General features: G+C 41.3%; 1 protein-coding gene across 3 annotated transcripts in view; it reads left to right on the forward strand.

Annotated features, from left to right (window-relative positions):
* NDC1 (NDC1 transmembrane nucleoporin) overlaps positions 1-26351 on the forward strand; it is a 29369-nt gene that overhangs the window by 172 nt on the left and 2846 nt on the right. The window contains exons 1-17 of one of the 3 annotated variants that reach the window (XM_030572737.1): positions 233-602; positions 1225-1345; positions 7361-7462; positions 8160-8334; positions 9588-9726; positions 11164-11272; positions 11964-12015; positions 12415-12547; positions 15567-15659; positions 17786-17867; positions 18798-18956; positions 20480-20749; positions 20904-21022; positions 21330-21380; positions 22959-23022; positions 24405-24505; positions 25429-25589. In XM_030572737.1, the coding sequence (XP_030428597.1) occupies positions 600-602; positions 1225-1345; positions 7361-7462; positions 8160-8334; positions 9588-9726; positions 11164-11272; positions 11964-12015; positions 12415-12547; positions 15567-15659; positions 17786-17867; positions 18798-18956; positions 20480-20749; positions 20904-21022; positions 21330-21380; positions 22959-23022; positions 24405-24505; positions 25429-25589 (1934 nt within the window). In that variant the 5' untranslated portion in view covers positions 233-599. Of the gene's footprint in view, positions 1-232; positions 603-1224; positions 1346-2565; positions 2582-2674; positions 2812-7360; positions 7463-8159; positions 8335-9587; positions 9727-11163; positions 11273-11963; positions 12016-12414; positions 12548-15566; positions 15660-17785; positions 17868-18797; positions 18957-20479; positions 20750-20903; positions 21023-21329; positions 21381-22958; positions 23023-24404; positions 24506-25428; positions 25590-26351 lie in introns of those variants that run through there. The other 2 variants (XM_030572738.1, XM_030572736.1) reach the window with 2 other exon arrangements.

A 26351-nucleotide genomic window follows, 5' to 3' on the forward strand; every position in this document is an offset into this window, starting at 1 on the left:
GTAGGGGTCGCGGGCCGTTCTGCGGGGTAGACCCTGTGGGAGCCGGGCGGACCGAGGCCTGGCCTGATCCCGCGCGTCGGGCCTCTGCTCGGGCTGGTGCCGTGCCCCGGGTCTGCGGGGCCCGGTCCGGCACAGCGGGGACCTCTGGCAGTTGGCGTGTCCAGCCGAGAGCAGCAGTGCCCGCAACCTGTCTGGGATGGCGGGACTTGCTGCCAGTGCCCTGCTGGGTAATGCGGGCCTCGCAGCCGGCAGGGGGTGCGCAGGGACTGGCAGCCCTTGGGGGGGATCCGGACCGTGACTTAACCACTGAGAGCTAGTGTGCCAGAGGGAGTTAAGTGCCTATATCCTATTGCCTTTCAATGGCCAATAGGCGCCAAACTCTGGTTCTTGGAAATCCCAGCCTGAAAATTAACTTCAGGACATAATAGGGACAATCAAAAGAGATTCTGCTTTATGAACAATGACTCTTGGGTCCTCATTCTTTTTTGCCACTTGCCACAAATGCGGACTCTCACGTGTGCAGCAAGTCACAAGCTATTACCAGTTCTTGCCATTTTACTACAAACCTTGCTGGAGTCGACTGATTAAGTGAGACTCTCATGGTATGTTATGCTACGAGTTGCACAGCTGCAGCACTGCAGTTATGCCACTGTAATGTGGGCATTTGTGACAGAAATGGAAGGGATTTTTCTGTTACTTTAGTGTGTCTACCCCCACGAGAGGTGGTAGCTAGGTTGAGGGAAGAATTAATCTGTTGACCTGTCTGCATCTACAGAGGGGTTAGTTTGATGTAATTACATTGCATGGGTGCAAATTTTTTCACAGCCCTTAGTGACATAGCTAGGTTGACTGAAGTTTTAGGTATAGACCAATCCTCTGTTTTCCTTTTAAAAAAAAACCAACCTGTATGTTTCTAACTCTCATGGTTGCAGGGAAAAGCTTGAAAACTGGATGCAATTGCCACTTAAAAGTTCAGAAACCAAAAGTCAACTAAAAAGAACCCCAAATTGATTAACTTAAAACTCATGAGATTTTAGTGATGATCTCATGGTTTCGTGGGACCGGATGCATGCTTTTTAAATGCTTGATGTGAACAATATTGCACAAGTATCTGACCTTTCTGATTAATTGGGTTATGTGGTAGTTAGACTGGTATTTGGTTTACAGAGACAGTATTTAAGATTTAAGCTGTACTGCTACTCATGTTTTCCTTTGCCTTTTTAGGTTTTGGGTTGGAGAGTGGCTGCTAGTATTGCCTGGTCAGTACTACTGCTACCTCTGTGTACAGCAGTCTTCATAAGTATTAGCAGCATTGATTTGTTTCATCCTATACAATGGATTTCAGGTAGGTGTTCTTCCCTACACATGTAATGATTAACTTTCTGTGCAATTATTAAAGCATTTTATTTCCACTTGCTACTTATGCTGTGATTTAAATAAAAAATAAGTATGTTGGCAACTGCATTGTGCTGAAAACTGAGTTTTGCAGGGCTTGTGTAGCCTGGGAATCACTTTATTTCAAGACTGAATCAAGTCCTTAATTTTTAAATTCACCCCTCTTACTGAACTCTGTTTTCTAACTATTTTGCCCTGTGGAATCCTTTGTAAGTGAAAGTCACCCTTCACTGTCTGGTTTTCGAAGTGTTTAATTATTTGAGTCATGTGGAGGTTCCCTGTAGATCACTGTTGTACCAGAGCTCTAGGGATACTGGTTTACCAGCATTTGAGACCTTTCTAAATTTGTGGAAACTGATATGTAAATATGCTTTCCAATATATAACTTGCTGCTTAAATGATAACGGCTGATACTTATCTTTATCAAAGGTTCAGTGGTTTGTTAAAGTGTCTGAGGAAGCAGATAAATATATGCTACATATTAAATAGATTTGCAAAAGGAAAATATACGTTTACAGGAGTGGTGTTGACTGTCTCCAATAGATAGACCAACTGGAAAGCCTGGTAGTTGTGACATTCAGCCTTTCAGGGAGCTGTCATCTTATCTTATCCTTCTGAAAGTAATTACCAAATAACTAATATCGTAAGCCTCTTTACATGACAGAGTTTTGCCAACACAAGTTTTGGCATATACCCTTCACAGTTAGTACATCGCAAGTGTTTGTGCATACTTGACTCCTTGGGTCAGTGCTGCATGTACCCACTAGGAGTGCTTGTGTTAATGCACAGTGCAGTGCCGTATGGGTAGGTACCCCAGTAGGCAACCTGCCACTGTTCAGTGCACTGTCTTTTGGATAGTTTTGGCAATGCATGGTGAGGCAGAATGGAGTCTCGCACGGGTGACTGGGAGAAATAGGATCAAATTTCCATAATACAGTGTTATCCATCCCATAATATTTCTAGCTGATAATTTTAGGATCTGTTTTCAATTTCTCACGAACCTGCATGGGACTTGTCACTGTTCACCATCTCTAACAGAGGCATGGAGCCTGCACAGCTCTGCCCTATTGTCATGACCATCGCAAGCACAGGATACATAATCCTCCAGTATTTGCAGAGTGGCAAGAACTGCAGGGAATTTCCATGTGGTCAGTTTGCATTTGGACATAGCAAGAACCAATTCAAGGTTGTTGGTGGTGTTCACTGAGCAGCCACAGATGGTGAAGTGCCACTTCTGGGGCCCGAGAAATAAGCACTGACTGGTGGGATTGTATTGTAGTGCAGGTTTGGGAGATGAGCGATGGCTGTAGAACTTTTGGATGCAAAAGGCCACATGCCTGGATCTGTGTGGTGAGCTCTCCTGTGTCATCCTGTGCATGGACACCAGATCGAGAACTGCACTGATAGGAGAAGCAGGTAATGATCACACTGTCAATTTGCAATGCTTTGGATTGCTGCCTGTCAGTGAGAAGTAATTTTGGAGTAGAAAAATCCACTGTGGGGGGCCGTTGTCATGCAAGCGTACATGGCCATGAATCATCTGCTGTGGAGGACATAGTGGATGGCTTTGCGGCTATGGACTTCCCAAACTGTGTTGGAGCAGCAGTCAGTGCACACATCCCTATTTTGGCCCCAGAGCGCCTCAGCTTTTAGTACCTCAACAGAAAGGGATCACCAAGGACGCTTCTCTGACATCATTGTTGGCTGGTCAGAGAAGGTGCACAATGCTCGTATCTTTAAGAATGCAGGACAGTTCACAGAGCTACAAACAAGGACTTTCTTTCCTGTCCAGCAGATTACCATTGGCTATGTTGAAATGGCAGTAGACATAGGATCCAGCCTATCCCTTTGTCCATGACTCATGAAGCCATACGCTGGCCACCTTGACAGCACCCAGGAAAGATTCAACTGCAAGCTCAGCACGTGCAGAATGAGAATTAAATGCGCTTTTCATAGATTGAAAGGGTGCTGGCATTGTTTCCTTGCCAGATTAGATTTCAGTGTGAAAAGTATCTCAGTGGTTATAGCTGCCTGTTGTGTCCTGCATGATGTTTGTGAAGCAAAGGGCGGGGTGGGGGGAGGGAGAAGAGGAGGAGTGGGAGATTTCTGCAGGGGTGGAAGGTTGAGGTGGACTGGCTGTCTGAGTTTCAGCCACCAAGTGCAAGGGCTATTAGATGAGCTCAGTGAGGAGCTATGTAGCCTAAGTCGGCTTTGAAAGACCACTTCGGCGGCCAGCCATTGTAATGTGGTGTGCTGTGGTGTACTGTGCTCAACCTGTTGCTGAGTTTTGGGATCTGTTAGGATTTGTTCTTGCTTCACATATGTGCATATATCACTGACAGTGCAGTTGTTAATGTTGTGGTTCTTGCTGTACATTTTATGATGACAGGTGATGATGACTGTCACTGAGCCTATGGTTGTGAGTACAACAGCACTACTTTAACTGCCCCAGGCATTATCCACCATATGTTGTAAACTAATACAGATGAATAATTTTCAAAACAAGAAAGTTGTATTCAGTTACAAAAACAGCTATAAACAAAAAATCTGAAGAATTTAAAAGTAAATGTGTTTTAACTTAAAATAATTTAGAATCTCAGTAAATAAACAAGAGCTGGGAACACGCTCAGTTGTAGCTACACATACATCAACCATGGCTCTTCCAGGTCGGCGTATATGAAGCTGTGGTTATCCATGCTTTCCCCCAGTGTGGAGTGGTAGGGGTAGGGATGCAGGCCTTGAGCCCATGTGGAATGGTGTGTGTGTGTGTGTGGGGAGGTGCTGTGCTGCAGTTCTCCACTGACTGCAATGGCAGTTGAGCCTGGGATCGTTAAACTTGAAAGTCTAAAAGAGTCAGCAGCATTTGCATTGGCTGATGGAGAAGCTGCATTATATCCTGGTGCAGCTCCCTCTCCCTTTCCTGCGCTTTTCTCTTGTCTGCCCTTTCCGTCTCCATAGTGTCCGCAATATTCACCCTCCAGGCCCTCTGTTCGAGGTCTGGTGCAGCACTGGCTTGCAGGATCTTGCAGAACATGTTCTCCCACTGGGTCAGTCGTCCCAGTGGTGTGGAGACTGTACCTCTCAAGGCCTCAGCAGCTGCATCACCAAATAAAATACAGAGTTACCATTGTCCATATAGTAGGAATGGAAAACGAAACGTAGGATTCAGAATTCCTCCCTTCTTTTGATTCCCTAGGTGTTTAAGTAAGATGTGCTTATTGGCACTCTTTCTTTGGAGCGCTTGTTCACTGCACTAGCCATGGTGAGTATGACCACCTCAGGGGTGAGGGAAATAAGGAGGGAATTGCTCGATTGCATGAAACTGAGTACAGGGCACTGGCACCATTTTCCACAGGTGGTGGTGGTTGTTTTAGCTGATATCTCAGGGCATGGCTACACTCGAAACTTCAGAGCGCTGCCACGGGAGTGCTGCCATGGCAACGCTTTAAAGTCTGAGTGCAGTCGCAGCACCAGTGCTGGGAGAGAGCTCGTACGTACTCCACCTCCTCATGGGGATTAGCTTACAATCTGTTTACACTGATGCTTTGCAGCGCTGTATCTTGCGGCGCTCAGGGGGGTGTTTTTTTCACACCCCTGAGCGAGAAAGTTGCAGCGCTGTAACGCGCCAGTGTAGCCAAGGCCTCAGTCTCAAGGGTAACAAAGGCAGAGAAACACAGTTGCTGTTGGCGTCCGGAAGCTTCCCAAGCCCATATGCTGCTAACCTGTTTATGGCAATGATTCTTGCTGAAGTCATCTCCAAATGGCATGGGAAAGTGTTCTACCACAGAGGAAGAAATAAGACACTGAACCCTAGAAATCTTCAGGAGAGGACTGCAGAGTACCTTCATGCAAGTTTCATTGAGAGCTCTCAGGAGGTTCAAGGGACATACATCTGTTTGTAAACAAACTGCTCTGCATGGCCACCTTTGTCTCAGTCTGGAGGGGAATGAGAAGCAGTTATCAACTCTACATTTTTGTTGTACCACTACCTTTTGTAGTACAGGTAAATTAATGCAATGGTTTTCAACCTTTTTTCACTTGTGGACTCTTAAAAATTTTTTCAAATGAAAGTGTGGACCCCTGTGGAAATCTTCAACATAGTCTAACCCCAAGGGTCCACAGACCACAGTTTGAAAACCACTGAATTAATGAAAAGTCAGTAACTATGTCCTGCTAAGTTGGGGAGGCTATCACTATAATTAGAAACTTTTTTATGTGCTTATCTGAGGTTCCTTCCCCTGCTTTGGGCTTGCCTGTGCTTAACTGCAGGGACTGGCTGGACTGTGGTGGAGTCAAAAATGGGTCCTGACTCATGACACAGCTGGACTCCCTGGTCATCTGTCTCTTGTATTCCTCATCCTCCACCACCTCTCTGTTCATGCTAGGGGCCTTTGACTCTGGCACCTTACAGGTATTCATGGTGGTGTCAGGATGGTGGTGGACTCTCTGCCAGTGATGGCATGCAGTTCTTTGTAAAAGCAGCAGGTCCGTAGCTCCACGCCAGATCAATGATTGGCCTCCCTGGCCTTCTGGTATGCTTGCCCTAGTTTCTTGGCTTTCATGTGACACTGTTGCTGGTCCTTGTCATACCCCTTTGCCTGCATCCCCCAAGCAATCTGCTTGTAGATGTTGACATTTCTTCAGCTAGTTCAGAACTGTGCCTACACATTCTCTTCTGCCCACAGGCCCAGGATTTCAAATGTCTGCTGTCTACTCCAGTCTGGGCACGTCTGGAGTTTGTAGTTGGCATGATTAGCTTGGCAGTTGTGCACAGCAATGGCGAGCAGATAGAGGTGTGCTCACCAAGATGGGCAATCAGGGAAAAGGCATTTCAGAAATTCTCTGGGATTTTAAAGGGAGGGCTGGGGGAGCTTCCGGTCTGTGTGACTCGTGGGCAGTGGAATTCACAACTGTGGCTGGAGTGGTCTGTCGGGCATTGTGGGAGAGCTGTTGGAGGATTGTTAGGGTCAACAGGTAATACACCATCAGCGTACACACTGCATCGAACCCAGTACATCTGACCATGGCTCAGCACCGCTTAGGGGGCTAGTGTTATTACATCAGCACTTACACTGGTGGGAGATGGATTTAAGTGTAGACACGTGTACATCTAGGTTGATGCAAGGTGGCTTACATCGACCTAACTTTGTGGTATAGACCAGACCTTAATTTTCATATTCAGGTTTGTCTAGGTAAGGGTACTATTGCTGAAAAGAGAATTACTTCAGCTATATTAGAAATACATGCATGTGTTGCACTCTCCAACCCAAGTCCAAATTGCAACATTCTGTATTTTCATAAATGACAAATCCAATTACTAAGATGTACAACATGCTCCATTGAAGTATGATTGTTTATCCAGAACCACAGTGCATCTGCACGTTACAAAATACTACCTTCTCAATGAAATAAGAACCTATTGATTGTGATTATGCATTGTGTATCTAGGTCAGAGGTGGGCAAACTATGGCCCATGGGCCGCATCCGGTTCAGGGTGATGGTCGCGGGTAGGGGTGTGGATAGGGGTCGAGGGGGGGGGAAACAGGGTGGTGAATGGCGGCAGGAGTACCAGGAGAGCAGTCAGGGAGGAGGATGGGTTGGATGGGGCGGCAGGGGGCAGTCGGGATAGGGAGAAGGGACAGTTGGATGGGGCAGGGGTCCCGGGGGGGCCGTCAGGAATGAGAGGAGGGGTTGGATGGGGCCGTGGGGCTCTGGGGACGGTCAGGGAGTAGGGGTGTGTGGATGGGGCAGGGGTCCCAGAGGGGCTGTCAGGAAACGGGGGTTGGATGGGGCACAACCCCTCTCCTAACCAGCCCTCCATACAATTTCCGAAACCTGATATGGCCCTCAGGCCAAAACGTTTGCCCGCCCTGACCTAGATGCTTTAATATTAAACATTTGCTAGCATCATAGCTTTATATAGTACTGTTGCACTTTATGAACAATGTATTCTCTTTCATTTTAGATTCATTCAACGATTGGTATACTTCCTATGTCATCTTTTGTATCCTCCTTATGTCAGTGGTGATACTGATAATAAGCATCTTCAATGTTGAATTTTATGCAGGTGGGTTATGAAAGTTGCTGTCAACAAGATATTTGACCTTTAACTAAATGAGAGGACTGTCTTGAAGGATGTGTTTTTATACTGTATGTATTGGCTCTATGGAATGCCTTAAAGCTTAATTTAATTAGATATCTAATGGTGGCTGCAGTGTTAAAGGGACTTCATAATAGTCAAATTGACTTGCCCTGGTGAGAAACACTGAATGGGGGGAAAAAAAACCCCAAAACCCTGATCCTCTTTAAAATAACTGTTTTAATTTCTGATTCTTCCATTAAAAATTGGATTCTGTGTGTAGCCTCAACAATCTAATTGCATTTTGAGAGTCAGATCACCAGCAGTGAACGTAGAGTGAAGCAGTGTCCCCTGAACAGGCACCTCATCCAATTCAAAATTCTGTACAAGCTTGTTCCAGTGCTATATATTTCCATGTATTCACCAGCCATTTCACTCTGCCCCACTAATGTGACTGCACTTTGGGGTAGGAAGGGGATCTGTTGTTATCCTCGTGCTACTTCATACTCCTGAAACTCTCCTCTGTGCTGCTGAGTTATTTATTTATATCTGCTTATGGTTGATTATAACTAAAGTGTTCTGTGGTGTCAGAGGTATCATATGCAAATGAAACAGAAGCTATGTGAGTTTTATTTAGTAGCAGCTGATAAACCATGTTTTTTTTGTTTTTTTTCTTTATTTGCAGTTGTACCTTCTATTCCCTGCTCTCGATTAGCACTGTTAGGAAAGATTATTCACCCACGGCAAGTTATCCATTCAGTTGTTCACGCTATAATGGGAATGCTGGTGGCATGGTGTGCTGCAGTTATGACTAAGGGGAAGTTCCAGTTCCTTGCTCTACCCTGTACAGCTTCAGAAAGGTGACTTTTTTTTGTTAATAATGGAACCAAGTATTGTGCAAGTAGTACAGTTTTTTGTACTAAAATGAGTTCATTGATGGACTCTTCCTAGAGGAAATAACCCTTAAACTTCTAGCAAAAGATGAGCAATTGTGTGTCTGTTCTTAAACTTGCTTTAGTTTGAGTACTGGGAGGAGAAGAGTACTTCAGTGAAGAATGACAAATTATTAGTTTACAAACATTGCTGTGGATTTTTTTTTTTTTTAAAGTTTGACCAGAAGCCTTGACCATCCATGTTACTAAGATTATTAATGGAAATGAACTATCGAATCACAGAAATGTAGAACTAGAAGGGATCTTGATCTTCTAGTCAGCCCTCTATGCTGAGGCTGGACCAAGAATACCTAGATGTTCCCTGATGTGGCTTGTCTAACTGGTTCTTAAAAACCTCCTGTGAGGGGGATTCCACAACCTCCATTGGTATTCTCTTCCAGTGCTTAACTACCCTTACAGTTAGAAAGTTTTTTGTAATATCTAATCCAGTGGTACTCTGTGGTCCAGGTGTCAAATTAACAATCAGCATTACACAAAAGAGATACAGTAGTGTGAATTCATTGTTTTATTTGCTATAGTACTATATATTCATATTTAAACAGCATGATGGGGAAATATTTAGTTTATATACTAAATATTTCCCCATCATGGGGTGTGTGTGTGTATGTATATATGTGTGCCTGTATATAATGACTAAGAAAAATGACTAAGTAGTATTATCAACCACAATTGGTTAATAACACAGTAAAAGCATCCTGATTGGTTAATAACTTAGGTTAATAATTAAATCAGTGTTTTAATGTCATGTGTTGCAAAGGAGATGCATAAGGAGCTACTTGTGGCTCACGAGCCTCAGTCTTGAGTATCAGTGATCTAAACTAAAACTCCTTTGCTTCAGGTTCAGTGCTGAAAAGGTCAAATGACCCTTCAGCTGTAAAATGACCTAAGAACCTGTCTCCTGTTCTAAATGGCATCTTCAATAGATCTTGGTCCCCCCGCCCCATGATGTATAAGTAGGAAGAACAGGTAATAGGACTAACAGCTCAGATAAAACTTGCTCTGGTGTACATCCCTCACTGACACTTGGGAATATTTTTCATTTACATCAGTCAGATGAATAAAATCAAAGCTCTGCTTAACTAAAGTTAGATGCTAAACTGAAATCTAGAATAGTAATTTGCAGTATTATATGTTATAAATGAACCATTTCTTTACTTTAGCTTAGATGGTGCTGTTCAACACATGTGCCTAAATGAGTATCACCTCTTCCTCCTGCTGTCTGGAGCTTTCATGGGCTACAATTATAGTCTCTTGTACCTTGTTAACAATATGAACTATTTGCCATTTCCAGTCATACAGGTAAGAGGCTAAAAAGCTTTGTAAAGATAAATATCTTATCCGCTCAAGTGACAAAGGGTCAACTTCGTTGTTGTTCCCGCCCCCCTCCTTTTTTGGTCTGCTTCCAGTACCAAAATGTATGTGGGTGCCAGTGGCCAAGCACTTGTATTCTTTTATTAAACCAATCTATTATAAAATTAGCAAATAAGGCTTTCAGCTTAAATCCTAGCAAAGGTCCCTCCCCTGATCCCATAAAATCCTAATGGTAAAATAAACCAAAAATCTCCTAATGTTACAACCAAGTAAAATTTACAGAGCCCTGAAGCATGGTAAATTCTGGCTCAGGTGCACCACTGTTCATAGTGAATTCCAGATGTGAGAAGGCCCTGCCATTGAGTTTAACTCCACGAACTCCCAGCAGGAGTTGCCTAGTGTATTCTAAGCCTCATGATGTGGGGGGGGGGAAAACAAGCTTTCAGTGAACAGGTTACTAAACTAATTCAAGCATAAATCATAACAGCTTAAATCACGCTCTGAAGAAAAAGCCAGCATCAATCACTACCCTTACATGTGTATAGTTCTTGTGGGCTGCTGTATTCTGCACTAGCTGAAGCTACTGGGTGCTTTTGAAGGGTACCTGAAGAGGTAGACTCTTGCTACTGCAATACCTCAGAATCCAGGAGGCGCAGTGGATCCCAGTTGATTTCTAGACCAATGCCTGGTCTAAACACAGAGATGTACTGGTTTAACTTGAAGGTGTCTTAAACAGATTTAGTTAAACTAGTACAAAACATTGTGATGAGACTCTTAATTTAGTTTAAACCTGGCTTATCAGTTTAGTTTGTCAATAAATATACACGTGCTTCCTAAAATAAAATCTGATATAGTTTTAGATGCTTGCAGTTTCATATTGGCAACTCTCCTTTTCTGAGACTTATTAGTGAGACGTTTTTCAGTTTTCAAAGGAAATATGATTATGTGCAAGAAGGTTTGAATATCTACCTCTATTTCATGGTTTTGAAGGATTGTCATAAACTTAAAAATCATACTGCTGTCTGAATTTTTATCTGCTTTTTAGTATAGAACACCCGAGGTTCTAATTAAGAGAATAGAGTAGAAACATACTTTCCTCTATTTGCAACTTACTTTGTGCATTTGACAGCAAATTATATATAGTCAATTTCCTTGTTTCTTCTGTGTGGTCTGTTTTCTCTACTATTGGATTTTTTTCACACAGCAACAGGGGAGAAAAAAGACTGTACAATCACATTTTCTTACTGGTTTCAATTGCAGAAACTACAGCTGGGGGACTCAGATGTTAGGGGTAACACCTGAATCTACTTCTAATTAATCTTTTAAAATTGACTAGACTTCAGGTTGACTGCATTTATTTGAGGACTTTATTATACGTGATTTCTTTTGAATGCAGAATGCTTCAACTAATCTTTCTTTTTTTAGCAATACAAGTACTTACGTTTCAGAAGATCTTTGCCTCTGCTGGTTAAACATAGTTGTGTGGAATCACTGTACTTGGTTAGAAACGTCTGTGTTGCGTATTATTTTTTTGGTAAGAGTTCTGACATTTTTTTCTTGTCCATATATACTGAGAGAACTATTTAACCAATCTATTAATATTTATTATTCAGCCGTACAAATAACTTGTCCAGGGTGCATAGCTTTTTTTTAATTGGGTACGTAAAATAAGCATTTTTCACCATTATGATGAAGTGTAGGTGAATGGCTTACTGGCTCAGCCACACGATCATGGCAATTTTTGTATTCTAAGCCTAAAGGATATTGAAGTATTCCTCTTCCACTTGCCATATTTATATTCTATAGGTAATGAAGGTACTTTAGAAATCTAGAGTATTCTAGATCACTTTCCACTGAGGATTCCAAAATGCTGTACTGACATTTATCTTTATAACAGCCCTGTGATGTAGATGTGCATTAGCCCTGTTTTGCAGGTAGGTGAAACAGAATAACAGAAGTAACTTGGATAAGACCCCTAGACAAACCATTAATAGACCTAGAAGTAGAATCCACATCTCCTGATTCATAGTCAGGGGCTTTAAAAGACATCCAATCTTTCTGTAGCCAATCTCTGAAAAAATCACCTTTTTCCACTATACCCATGTTGCAATTAATTTGTCTGTGTGTAATCTACCGTCATTCTGACATGAAAGTTCTTACTAGCCTTTTTGTATACACTTCATAGTTTGAGATCTATTTTACATGTCCTTCTGTTTACTACCTAGGTTACATTCCAAGAGCATGGATAAGTACCACAATGGACCTTAATACAGATAGGTAAGTAGTATAAATGACCGCCTTTTAGAATACAAGAAGGGAATATTTTCCCTTACATCACATACATGTATTCTGTATATATTCTCCTTTTCCCAATCTTTGTAGTATCTCTTTACTTATGACTTTTCCTTGTTTAAAATGGCAAATGTTGGGAGCTTAACATCATTCTTAGTTGACTGTGAAGTTTTGGATCTTACAGAACCATCAGTGCTAACAAGTTAAAAGAACTAAATGCGTTTTTGATAAAATGTTTGTCCAAGTAACATTTCTTGTAATAAGCTTTAATCCATAAATTGTTTGTGTTGCAGAAGTCTATTATAAGCATTTTCCAATACTAAATATGTTTGGGGTGTGTGTGTGTGTATGTATATATAACTTTTTTTTTTTTTAAACCCCCAGTAAACTTCATCCTCTTGACACACTTACTGGTCTTCTGGATCTATCCTTGCTCTACCATACCTGGTTATGTGGTATATTTCTTCTGATTACTTGGCACATTGCATGGTTACTCTTCAAAATCTATGCTACAGAGGTTAGTATTGGGTGACTGCTATATGGGGATGACGTCAGTGTTGTTGTGGAAAAAAATGCTTCTGTTCAAAAGCAATATTCACTAACGTATAATTTAAACGAGTGGTTCTCAAACATTACATACTGGGGACCATGCTTTAATGCAGAGACCAGCTGATGGATATCTCCCATCCCTTTTTTGCTTGATTGAAGTATTTTCCTTCCCCTTTCCAATACCATAGCAAGGTTGTGACATCTATAGACAACTACAGTTTAAATGGGAAAACTAATATTTGTAGAATATCTTTTGCATTTTAGCTGTTTTTTATTGCAGTAGCTCAACTTGAAATGAGAGAGCGACATGTGCTCAGCCAACGTTTGATGAACCCTACCTTCTTAGAAACTTCAAACAGAACCCCCAAAGTACATAACACTGTAATGCAAACAATTTTGATTTAACAGAATACAGGCTGAGCTATTGAAAGAGACTTCAAAGCATCTTGGGAATTAATACATTTTTCTCCTTTTTTACTTAATTGTTAAGCTTCAAATTAATATGGCTAAGATTTATTTTAATATGACTCATAATGTATTTAAAGCTGAGACCATGATTCAGTAAAGAAACAGTGAAGTCCCAATAGTAAAGAGTTGGAGTCTTATTCCTCGTTGTCTAGTTTAGATACTTTTTGTAAAACAGCAGAGAATAAAAATCACCCCCATAACATGACATTATTTTTTCGTAGACTTTGCTGAGCTACAGCTTCGCAGAAAAAAGGGCTGAGGTTTTAAAACCTAAAGCAATGTTTTCTTAAAATATGGGGCAGACATCTCAGTTGTTCCTCAGAGTGTCAGCTTTCATTCAAAGTCTCTAGCTGTTATGAAGATGGAGAAAACCTTCAAACTGTGACTCAACTATAACGGATGCAGCGATGGCTACCTGAATTTTCAGAGAGCCTGGAACAATAGCTTTGAGGTTTGAACTGCCCTATTTCAATGGGTGCTAGCTCAAATGCTAATGATTAAATGTCTACAGTAATCATTTTACTAGTCATAAAATCATGTAAGACAAGAGAGGAGGTGTCTTATTTTGAAAAAGTAAAATATGGGTGGGCCTCTGACAACTTATGGCAAGTTGAAATGTGTTGCAGTTAGTTTCATGTTCCTGAATGGTAGTGTGGCTCCCAAAAGTTTGGAAAATACTGACCTACAAACAAATTCAGAATGCAAAGAAGTTTTTCTACAAACATGAACAGGAAGTTTTAGCAATATCAGAGGAGATATGTACTCCCCTTTACTTTGAGAAGATGGGGAGAATTGTCTTTATTTTTCAGAATATAAGTAACTTTTCTGTGATCAGACGACTGTGCGAGGGTAATAACAGTAAGGCAAACATGACATAAGTTGCAAGCCAGAGCAATTTATTTTAATACAAACTACTTCAGAGACTCAAATGGGAGGATTAAAGTTTATTAATGAAATACAAAGATTCAAATGGGTTTATAGAAGTCCTCCCTCTCAAGTCCTTCAGGAAAGCCACGGATATGATTACTTCAGCTTTTAGTATAATTTTAGAATAATTAAGTTTTCCTATGCACCTTTGTAGAATCTTTAATTCCACATAATGCTTTATTGCTGCCCCGATGAGAGTCTAAAACTGGCATTTTTAGTGTGTCTAGTATTTTAAGTCATAGAATCATAGAAGATTAGGGTAGGAAGGGACCTTAGAAGGTCATTTAGTCCAACCCCCTGCTCAAAACAGAACCAATCCCCAGACAGATTTTTACCTCAGTTCCCTAAATGGCCTCCTAAAGAATTGAACTCACAATCCTGGCTTCAGCAGGCCAATGCTCAAACCACTGAACTATCCCTGCCCCGCCCCCCCCAAATGTCCAGATCAGAACTTTCTGAAGAAAGTGTCCAGTTTACTAAAGGCATCAAAACATGCCTCTAGACCTTGAGGTTTCCTTGTAAAATGTTTTTTGGCTATTCAGCAGAAGAGATCACAGGAAAAGTTTGTTTACCTGTAGAAGGTGACATGGTGAGGGTTTTTTTTTTTAGGTGGTTCAGCTCACTAAAAGTTGCTGTACATACATAGAGTTGAATGTGATGTAAGCTGATAAGTCTCTGGAGCAATTCCTATTCTGCTTGAAGTCATTTTATTAGCTGTTTGGCTTTTTAATGTGATAGAACTTAAAGTTTCTATTTAGAAATGGAGGGGAGGGAGAAAAGAGATAGTTTCAAGAATAGTCTGCTTTAAACCTGAAACTGCTACGAAGTCTTGGCCCAAACTGTACATCCATATTATTTTAACTAAATTTAATGTGACTAAAAGTACATTGATGGATACTTGTAATTAAATCAGCTTTTTGTTGGGATTTTAACATTTCCCTTCTATATTTGCAGTCTAAATGTTGTAGCATGAGAACCAGAAAGCCAAAAATATGAACGTATAAAATGTGAGCATCAGAATGACAACTGAATTAGATTATTTAAAACAAAGAATTTTAACCTACGGAGTTATTAATACAGATACAGAAATGTTAAATCTGACAGTGCCCCTTTAATGGCCTTGAATCCTTCAGGACACAGCTAACTCTGTCTAACTTTGAGCTTGCTATTTGACCGATACAGTTTAGGTTGATATGCCCTTCTGGTAATGGGATGTGCATCACTTCATGTTATGTCTATGGCTTTTTCGTAAGACATAGTAAAATGTGGGATGGTGTCCCTAACATTTAACCACAAGGGTTACTTGGTGGGTGTTAAGATAAAGTGAGGGACTGTAGCGTAAAGATTAAGTGAGTGATATGTCTGGTTTTTGTCAGTTTAAAAGTAGATGTCCATTTGTGCTACTGCATTAAAAACCACTGGCTCGTTTAACACGATGTCGAAGCTTTTGAGTATATATTTTTGTACCTTGACAGTTTGGCTAGTGACAAAAAATTAACTTGACTGCGGTCTCTCATTAATTTATTTCAGTGTTTTGTTCTGCATAAGATAACTAGTGAAGAACAAATTTAGTTGTTTTTCTCTAATTTCAGGCACATCATTTTCCTGTTCAACCAACTTTCGCAGAGGAAACAGACCAATGCCTGCCTAAAATCTTAAACAGTAACCCTCCCCTTCTTATAAAGGTATTTGAACTGCCACCTTGATATTACATGTGTATTCACTAAGTCCTGGTCTATGCTACAGAGTTAAGTTAACATAAGCTGCCTTGCGTTGACCTAACTCTAAGTATCTACACTAAAATGTCGCTCCTGCCGATGTAACTCGCCCAGTACGCCAGCTTAACTCCAGCTCCACGAGAGGCATAGTGCTTATGTCAACGCAGTGTCAGTGTAAACATATATTGCTTACTTGGACTGTTGCTAACTTTCAGAAGCCGTCCCGCAACGCCCCACACTGACAGTTCAGTCAGTGCACACGCTCCTTGTAAAGATGCATGCCACTGCTGCAACAAGTGTCGTGTGGACATGTAAAAGTGATTGAATTACTGCAGTGGCTGTACATCGACGTAACTTAGGGCAATATAATTTTGTAATATAGGCATACCCTAAGATTCCCTGACTGCAGATAATGGGAGACTTACGTGTAATAGTTTTGACTGCAGCAAATGTTCCTTAAAAAATCAGCCTAATTCAGAACAGTCAGAAACACTGTGCAGTGCTTAAACTTCTGTCTTTAAGTTTCATAGTGATACCTTATGTATGTTTGCTGTACGGGATCAGTGTTTAAGCTGAAGGAAGATTCATTTAGGTAGAAAGAAGCAGTTTCTGGTATTTTATATCACTTAGTCAATTGTGTTTGTAGACTACTGTACACTTCTGTTAAAACAGAGCATATATGAAATTCCATTCACTTTGTGTTAACTGTTTTTTCAAGCTTGTATCTTTGTCAGGTGAATAGGCACTGTTTAGAATTACATGTACTAGACTACATATATGCACATATTTGTGCACTCAACACTTCTGATGCTGCTGCATCTCTCCTATTGTTTGTCCTTCTGTTCCCTATCTTCAAGACCCAACATTTCCTTGGGTTTCTGTCCTCTGTAAAAATATATATTTCTTTAAAGGCAATAACACAAAAATTAACATGATTCACAAATTATAGTGGCAAACCTCCTGTGAATTTGACAATGATAAATGTCGAACTTTGTGTTCTGAAGTGACAAATGTAGTACTTGAACCAATTTACTAAATGTTGCTCTTATTTTGTGGTGTAAAGTCTTAAACTGGAGTCTTACAAATGATCTAGCTGAGAATATTTCCTTGCACAGGGAAGTGCTGTAGTTAATGAGTTCAGAGACTTATAGCTTATCTAACGCTACTGCTGAGATGCATTACAGTTCCCAGTGTTTCCAGTTCTGTTTCTTTTTTGGAAAAGGGCTTGCTGAAGAGAAGCGACCATCAACAGAATTAAAGATGTGCAAACCCTAGTTTGTAATGATTCCTGAAATTGTAATCTCAGTTTATTAAAAGCGTAATTTAAAACTGAATTTTGTTTATCTGCAGGATTTAAGAAATCACAGCAGTGATGCTCAGACTTGGGAGACTGTGTGATTGTAGTTATTAATCAGGATGCTTATATGGTATGAATATAGAGTACTGTAGTAAATGAAACAATGAGTTCACACTACTGAGGCTCTTTTGGGTAATGTTGATTGCTTATCTGGCTGCTGAACCACTGAGGTCTGAGTATCATTGATGTTTTGGGGCATCTATTGGGTGCTTGATAAATTTTCAGAAAAGTACTGTTAGAGGCCTGACACAATTTTTATATAGCACGACTAACTTGTTATCTAGCCCTGGCAGGCAGTGAGAGAACTTGCCTTAAAACTATGCTTTTGTTTCAGTGTAAATTCCATTATTTCTGTCTTGTCTTTAACCATTAGAGCCAGAAATTGGCACTTTAGACTACTCAATGACAAATAAAATGGCATAAAATCTGCAGAGTTTTCTACAAAGTTCTGATTCGCTCAACAGCCTCAGTATGAAATGAATCTTTTTTTCAGTGGTCTAAGTGAGGGAATCATTCTCCCAGTGTTCAACCTGATTAATTTTTTTTCCATCATGGCTGAATTTTGCCCACAGCTATGGTATCTGTGCGCAAATCCCATTGACTTCATTAGGGATAGCATTTGTAGGAAGAGTTCTGTGCTGAAATCCCAAAACAAAAACCAGTAGATTTTGACTGAAGTGAGTATAAGTGGTCAACTTGTTTTTATAACCTATTAAAACATTTTCCTCCTTTGTAGTTCTTGGCCTTACAGGATTTGATGTTACTTTCCCAGTATTCTCCTGTGCGACGACAAGAGGTCTTTAGCCTCAGTCAGCCAGGTATTTATAGAATTCATTCTTCATGGCTATAAACTTTTAAGAGCTGTTCTAATATTAAGATTTTATTTTAAAAAACCCAAAAACTAATGCTTTGAAGCATGCTTCATAAACCACAGGGACTCGTACATAAAAAGACCCTGGCATCATTTGGAGAAGACTTGATAGTGTTGTCTCCTCTACTAAACTTACCAAATACTGGTGCCTGCTGTGTGTTCGGTTTTTTTTTTTAGATGACAACTGTGAGGAAACATAGGTCCTAGAGTATCAAAAGCAGAATGGTATTGATATCGCAGATCATAAGTTTAAACCAAATAATAGAATAACAGATGTGTATAAAAGCCTAGTGTGAGGATGAGAGTGAGATGGAACCAAACATAAAGAAACGAATCAGCCCTGCAGCTGTGAAAGCAAACAGTGGCTGTGATGATAAATAAAGTGTATGAAACTCCTAACGTACTGAGATATGTCGTAGGAGCTCAATAAAAACTGTCTTGAGTCCATTGGGGACCTTTTGTTGCACCTCATCAGGCATTCTGGTGTTATGGACTAGCTTCACATCTGTTTATTACCATAACTGACATCAGTTTTCTGGCCTCAAGTCTCAAACCCACTAAGCAACTAATATGCCCAAATTCAGCCCTCCAATCTGCCCACGCAACTCTCATTGAGATTACTGAGAGCAGTGAGTGTGGCTTGAAGGTTTGAATTTGGCCAGCAGTCTATCACATATCTGGTGACTAAAAACTGTCACAGTGAAAATGCAGCATGGCTTTCTAGGAATTTAATGTTTCAGATAATTCTCTAAGCTTGTACTAAAAGTAAAAGTAGAACATAAACACAACCATCAAAACAGGCTTGGTGGTACCTGTGTCTTGAGTAGAAAGAGAACATCTGTTGTGCCTTCAAATAATTTTTCTGTGTCTCTGGTAGGTGGGCATCCTCACAACTGGACAGCAATATCAAAGGAGTGCTTGAATCTTTTGAGTGACTTGACACAGAAGCTGATTATGCAGCAGGAAGCTGCAGCTACAAATGGGAGAGTGAAACAGCCATCTACAGGAGAATTAGGAAGATCCTTGAGCTCTTCAGGTATCTTTTTATGAGAGAAGATTCAAAGTAGCTGCTGTGGTGGGCTTTAAACCAGCATACCCCCAAAAGATGTGCTGTATTGCAAGGGGAAGTGTAATAATACTAGTATAAACTGATATGGAGAACCAAGTGGGTAGTTGTACTGTTCTCAAGTATTAAGGGAACACTGTTAGGTTACAAAACAATTATTTTTAAGCTATCTTTTGCTAAAAGTAACACCAAGGAGAACTAAAACAGAAAACTTGGAGAGAGAAAACTTTTTCCAGTTTACTTAGTGCATTTAACAGCACTCTTGTTGTCTTTTTTTTTCTTCATATTTGTGTGGCTTAAGGAAGTCAAACTATTACTACTACTTTTACTAAGTGGTGGAACCTGCTGTAGAGAGGGCTAAAATCTTGCTATAACCCATTTTCTGACTCTGGTGCTGCCTGCAATTTACTATTGCTAGTTTAAGGTGGTAGAATTAGTCTTGTTCTAATGCTGTAGGACAGAGGTGGGCAAACTATGGCCCACGGGCCACATTTGGTTGGCAGGCCTCTCCTGAGCTTCTGCCCTGGGAGGCTCACCCCCGGTCCCTTCCCCGCTGTTCCCCCACCTCCACAACCTCAGCGTGCCGCTGGCGCAATGGTATGGGCCGCTGGGCAGCGCAGCTACAGAGCCTGTCCTGACCCGGTGCTCTGTGCTGTGCTGTGCGGTGACGTGGCTGGCTCCAGCCAGGTGGCACTGCTATAATGCCACCAGAGCTCCAGGCAGCATGGTAAGGGGGCAGGGAGCAGGTGGGCTAGATAGAAGGCAAGGGAGTTTGGGGTGGGGGTGTGAATAGGGGTGGGGGTGGTCAAAGGGTGAGGAATGGGGGGGGTTGGGTTGAATGGGTGCAGGGGTACTGAGGGGGGGCAGTCAAGAAGGAAAGGGGAGATTGTATGCAGCAGCGGGGGGGCAGTCAGGCTGGGGTTCCCTGGGCGGTTAGGGAGAAGGGGTGGTTGGATGGGGCAGGGGTCTGAGTGGGGGGAGGGAGAGTCAGGAATGAGAGGAGGGGTTGGATGGGGCGGCAGGGGGCAGTCAAGGGTGAGGGTTCTGGGGGCTGTCAGGGGGCAAGAAGCAGGCGGTGGGTAGGGGGTGGAGGCCAGGCAATGCCTGGCTGTTTGTTTGGGGAGCCACAGCCTCCCCTAACCAGCCTCTGTACAATTTCCAAAATGAAAATGGCCCTCAGGCCAAAAAGTTGGCTTGCCCCTGCTGTACGAGTTTGAGGGATGTTTGTTATGATTCAGCCAGTGTTGGTGTAGAAATGTGCAAATAACACTTAAGGAGAGGCTGGGATACACACAGACATCCTGTTTCCCAAATTGTCTTGGAATAAGAACTGGAAGCACAAATATTGTACAGAAAATCCCAATCTGTATTGGGGTGTATAGATGGTGCTGAAATAGCTATGGGAATAGTAACCTTAGGGGAGACACTAGTAGAAAAATGGGTTGACACATGCCAGCCTGTATGTCTCCATGCAATGTGTTCTTTATCACCAGAAGCAACTGTTACAGAAGAAATGGCCTTCCAGACACAGAGGTCTAATGTTGTGTCTAGAACCCACATGCCTTCCCTGGTTAAATCATCCCTCATGCCTTTAAAGGCATTGTCTACATCTGATCTTGGAAGCTCTTTTGGTTCACCTTTCAGTTCTCCTCCTTCTCTAAATCGCAAGGCTGGAATTCTGGATTTAAACTCTCCTTGGCATGGATCAGTCCAAAGTCCTCATCTTATGAGAAGAGGACCAAAGCTGTGGACATCAAATTCAGGTGGGGATCTTCGATTTCAATCCCCTATCATCCTCCTCTTTCGGTATAATTGGAATATTGTCTTGACTGTACAAATCCTTGTCTTTGGAGTTGAATGATTGCTCCATCTAGAGAGTAGCTATTTTTCTCTAACTTGGTTGGATTTCTCTTGTAGATCTGCAAATAAATGGCTCTCATCCAGCGTCCTTCCCTGTGATCTCTGTTGCAAGAATTGGTAATGAAGCAATACAGCCAAGCTTTATTTATACATGGCTCCAGAACAAGCAGGAGCAGGTGAAGTAAAAATTGTAGTACAAACCAGTTAAAACCATCTTCTGTTTTTGTATGTAGCATGCAAATTGGGGAGGGGGGTGTTTTTTTTAAAAAAAAGGGAAACTTCATTTTATTGTATGACCTTTCTCCTCAGATTAGCTGACCTAATTTTTAATTTAAAAAAATGTTTTTTAAAACAACCCTAATTCTTCAGAACACTCTTCTCCATATATAGGGACTGTAAGGTTGTGGAAGTGTTAAAATGCATATCAGAAATGTTGCCTATATATTTTCTTAATCTTCAGGGTTTTTTTGCTCTCTTACTCAGGTTAGGAATTTCTTGTCAAAACGAGTGCTGATAATGTATTTCTTCAGCAAGGTAAGGATGAATGTATGTTTTGTGACAGCATTTGGTTGGGTACACCAGAAACACATGGGCAGAAGTGGGTTCTAATCCTGTATTAAGTGAACTCTCTAAATTTGGTAGTAACATTTCTAGAACATCTTTTATTCCAGGGTCTTACTGCATGTTATGTACTGTTGTACTGAAGCCTCCAATACTGGAATCATGTATAGGAACAGAACTGTTCTTTCACACCAGTAAACTGAGGTGCATACGTTGCTATTTCCACATAGCATCAGGGCCAAGATTAGAATTTAGCAATCCTGACTTCATGTCACTACACTAACTGCTAGATAAGTCTCTAGTGTTATACCAGTTAAAACCAGACTTCTCAGGGGGTTGGTTCTTGTGATGTGGACAAACCACTGGAACTTTTCATAAATCTTTTTGGCAGAGAGGGTCAACGTGCTGGAAACTTTTTAAAATCATAATATTGGTACAAAAGATTAAATAGGTAGAGTTCAGCATTTTTTAAATTGTGTGGATTTAGTTTAATTGACTGGCCCCAAATCAGCAATCCTCACATACATGATCCAATAACATGATAGAATTATTCAAAGGATTTCCCTTAGTTCTGATTTTAATCTTTCATAGACTTAAATGAGTGTTACCACTGGGCCAGGTCATGTTCCTGCAGGTCTCTGCATAGAGGGGACCCTCTGCATGCAGAGCTTCTCCTCTGCCTAGTATAAAGGGAGGGGTTCAGCTGCCTCATGGCAATTTTTATGCCTCCCAGTCCTGGCCCCACAGAGACCTTTGTGAAGTCTGGGATAGAGAGTGGGCCATATTGGGTCAGTTGGGGAGCTATCGCATGTACATTGTCCCTCAAGCACAGTGCTTAATTTGTGCCAGGTCAGAGCCCCGGCACCTCTGGGCTTGGTGTGTCTGTTATGAAAGTAAAAAAACTGCTTCAGCCCCGACACCTCTTTCGTTTCAAGTTAAGTGCTGCTCAGGCCCCATTGAAGTTAGAACAGATTATATAACCTTATTTTTTGTAAAGCCCCCACTCATGGTTTTCATGGGCAACGGCAATCAGGAATCTGGGGTATCACTCGGAGGGGCAGAACTAGTGTGCATGTTCAGGGCTTTTAAATGGTCCTGGCCTCCAATGCATCTCCTGAGATCTGCTTGTTTTACAGGTGGGTCCTGCAGCCTTTTCTGCCAGGGTGGGAGGTGGTACATAAATGCAAGTAGCTTGCCACATCCTGGGGTAGGTTTGCCCAGCGTTTTGAAGTATGCTTATTTTGTGTAGGCAAACAGATCCCATGGTGGACATTAGCTGCAATGGAGATGAGCGTGCTATAACTATTTAGAGCAGGCAAGTTCCAGTTAAATGTTTCGGTCCCTACAGCACCTATAGTAGATGCCAGTAAAACTCAATAGCAAGTCTTTTCCGGTGGGGACTACACTGTACAACTGTGTAAACTGGGCATGCATTTATAGTCTTGTTAAGTAATGTGTGGGGTCGTATTTGAACAAACAACTGTGATGGCTGGTTGTCGGGGGGGGGGGGACCCCCATATATTTTTCTGAAATCTTATGCTTTCTCCTCAGCATCCAGAGGCCTCGATCCAGGCTGTCTTTTCTGATGCCCAAATGCATATTTGGGCATTAGAAGGTAAGCAACTTCCATTTGAATTTGTGTTCGTTATTCGGGGTTTGTGGTGCAACAGCAGTGGACATCATGAAAGGCTCCAATTCCAGACTTGCTGTATCCATTACTATGTAAATTAATTTAAATAAAGACCTTCTCTTGTAAGTATAACCCACACTCACACCATGTGGCTGTTTTGTCCACCTCGAGTGGCTGGATTATAAAATCTGAATCTGCTACTGGCTTTGAGCTAGCAGACTTGGATCTCTTGGCTCAAGCAGTAGATGTTCATGGGTTTAGATCAAAAAATCCTGGTTTAATCCCCACTGCTGATACCCACCTGGGGCAACAAATTACTTTTGTTTTAGTGAAGCGTATGCAACATTGAACTTGTAATACAAACCCACAAAAGGGGCTGTTTCTGTTGCAAAATTGCCACCTTTATGTCTGTTACTGAGTGACCAGAGAGGTTGAAGTGTTCTTCCACTGGTTTTTGAATGTTCTGATTCCTGATGTAAGACAAACAATAGGTGGAAGTAACAGATGGAGGGAGGTGGAGTGGAGAGAACAAAGGTAACAGCGATGAAAACACACGATTGCATCAGATAGCTATTTGCCCAGTTTGGAGACTTTTTTAAATCGAGATACTTGAGCAATAGATATTATAGCAATAATTCCTGCTGGCAATCTGCCTAGTCATGACCTGCATAATTGACTGATTATATTATGTTATGTTATGTTGTGCTAGGGCAGGCACTGTACAGCAAAATAAAGACTGCAATCTGTGTGCTAGAAAACTGGCAGTTTACACAAGGCAGAATTCAAAAAGCAAAAGGGGTGAGGTGAGTTGCAGGGGGATAAGAACTATAAATTAAACAGATGTGGCAGCTTGCCATTTACCTGCCAGTGCCAGATGGAAGTGACTTGTGGGTATCATGGCAGAGGTAAGTTTTGAGAAGGGATTTAAAAGGATAAAGTGGACATTTTACCATTATGTGGAGGAAGTATTGCCCATGCAAAATGGGCAGTGTGGGTTAACTAACTATTAATGGTGCTTAACTGGATAATGCTTGGTTAGAGCTATGGAGCTAGTTCTGGTGATCTCTAAGTGTAAGACTTGCAAGGTGATGGGGAAGGCAGCAAATGTAGATGGGCAGCTAAGGCAACAAATCTGGGGATAGTTTATACCATGGAGCAGCCTCAGGACTGCTGTAACCTGCACCTGGCTGCGCTGTACTTAAAGGAATCTCCAGGTTGCAGTTGCTGTAAACTGCAGTGGGGGCCAGGATCCGGCCCATTAAATCCCTAAAATTGAATCCTATTTGTTCCATTTCTGGAGGCTAAATCAAGATGAGTTAGGTCTTAGTTATATTAGACTTAATATTAACCTCTTTCTTTGCTTGGAGGTCTATCCCGTTTGGTTGCAGCCTCATTTACTGAAGATCGATTTGGAGTCGTCCAAACTACATTGCCAGCTATTCTGAATACCTTACTGACTCTTCAGGAGGTGAGGATCCTTGACATCTCCTTAGTGCAAAACTAGTTCAAGGGGGAAGTTTTCCTGTTCATTTTCGTGTCTCTCACTGGCACTGCTGACTAACTATAAAGTGAAACTATGTCGCCACTTAAAGTGACTTATCATAATCTTCAGTTAAGCTAAACAAAGCACCAGAATCCTTTTTTAGATGAATAAATACTTCATTAGATCTTTCTTACTGACATTACACTTGGAAAGTTTTTTAAATAGATGATACAAAATGCTCAATTATAAACATTGTCTCATGGAAGTAATTATTATAGTGTCAACAGAAGTGTTTAGGATTTAATCTTCAACTTGATCACATGTAACATACAGCATTTCAATTACAGAGCCAACACATTTCAGGAGATCAAACCTGTTTCATGTTTCTCAGCAAATATTAGAGATTACTTTAGAATCAATTATCATATCACTAATGATACATTTGGGAGTGTGTTAATCACACAGATGTGTCTCCAAGGTAATGTTATGTGCCATTTATTACAATCACTGTTGTGTCTTAATGGCAGATTCTCAGAATTTTAGAGGTAATTAAAATTCTTAAGGCATTCCAAAAACATGCAATGGAAATGCTTCCTTATTTCTAAAAGATTAGTCATGGCAAAGTTGGGAATTGTTCCTTCTGCTGCAGTGTTTGTACTATGTTCAGCATTTAAAGAATCCATAAATGGAGAATCTCAGTTTACAAAGTCTGCTCCTGTATTTCCATTGGCCAAGATGCAGAAGGAATGCTGGGTCAAGCTGTCTCCAATCTTTTTTACTTGTCAGTGGTGAAACTTCTGAATTTGCTGTTAGTCTCTTTGCTTTGCTTGGCACAACTGCCTGTGCTACTAGAGTTCGTTTAAAATTGATTCAACAGAACAGTTCTTCTCATTCACTTGTCAATCCAGGTTGTAGATAAACATTTCAAGCTGCCTCATGCTTCTAGCAAACCTCTCAGGATTTCGGGAAGTCTGATGGATACCTCCTTCAAAACGCTACGATTTGCACTTAGAGCATCCCTGAAAACTGCGATATACCGGATCACTACTACTTTTGGAGAACATCTAAAGTAAGGCCTTTTGTATTGGCAGCTACCTGCTTAGTTCTGTTTAAGTGAATGTAGTGACAAAAGTCATGTCTACATTAGCACTTATGTCAAAAAAACTTTTTTGTTGCTCTAGGGGTAGTTTTTTCACACCCCTAAGCAACAAAAGTTTTGCCGGCATAAGCACTCATGTGCACAGTGCTATGTTGGCAGGAGATGCTTTCCCACCACCATAGTTTTTGCTGCTCATTGAGCTGGTTTTATTATGTCAATAACATGGCTACACCAGTGCTCTTACAAGGGCACAGCTATAAGCTTGTAAGTGTAGACATGGCCCAAGTGTACCTATGGAAAGGGAAATCCCATGTATAGGACCTTTACAGGACATCTAATAACAATTTTCAGCTGTTGAAAACACAAAGGGAGTTTTCCCTATTTCCCCCTCCTAATGGCAATGAATATGTATTATTCACAGGGATAATCATCTGTAGAGTTCTAGTAGCTCTCAAACATGGGGCTTTGACTGTCAGGCGCTGGCTGGCTGTGCTGTTGTAAAAGCAATGGGCAGCCTCATTCCTAATTTGTGGACATGTGGATTGATGGAAGTTACATGAACTATGAGATCATCATTCTTCAGTTGGCATTTGGCCACCGTGCTATTAACTTTGAAAGTAACAGTAACACATGAGCAATCCCTACTTTATAAGGGATTTTTCCTTTGCAGACTTCAGATATATTTAAAATAGATTGTTTACATTGGGAGAAGATGTGCATGAATTTGTTAAA

The sequence above is a fragment of the Gopherus evgoodei genome, chromosome 8 (assembly GCF_007399415.2).
Source record: "Gopherus evgoodei ecotype Sinaloan lineage chromosome 8, rGopEvg1_v1.p, whole genome shotgun sequence".
Classification (NCBI taxonomy): domain Eukaryota; kingdom Metazoa; phylum Chordata; order Testudines; family Testudinidae; genus Gopherus; species Gopherus evgoodei.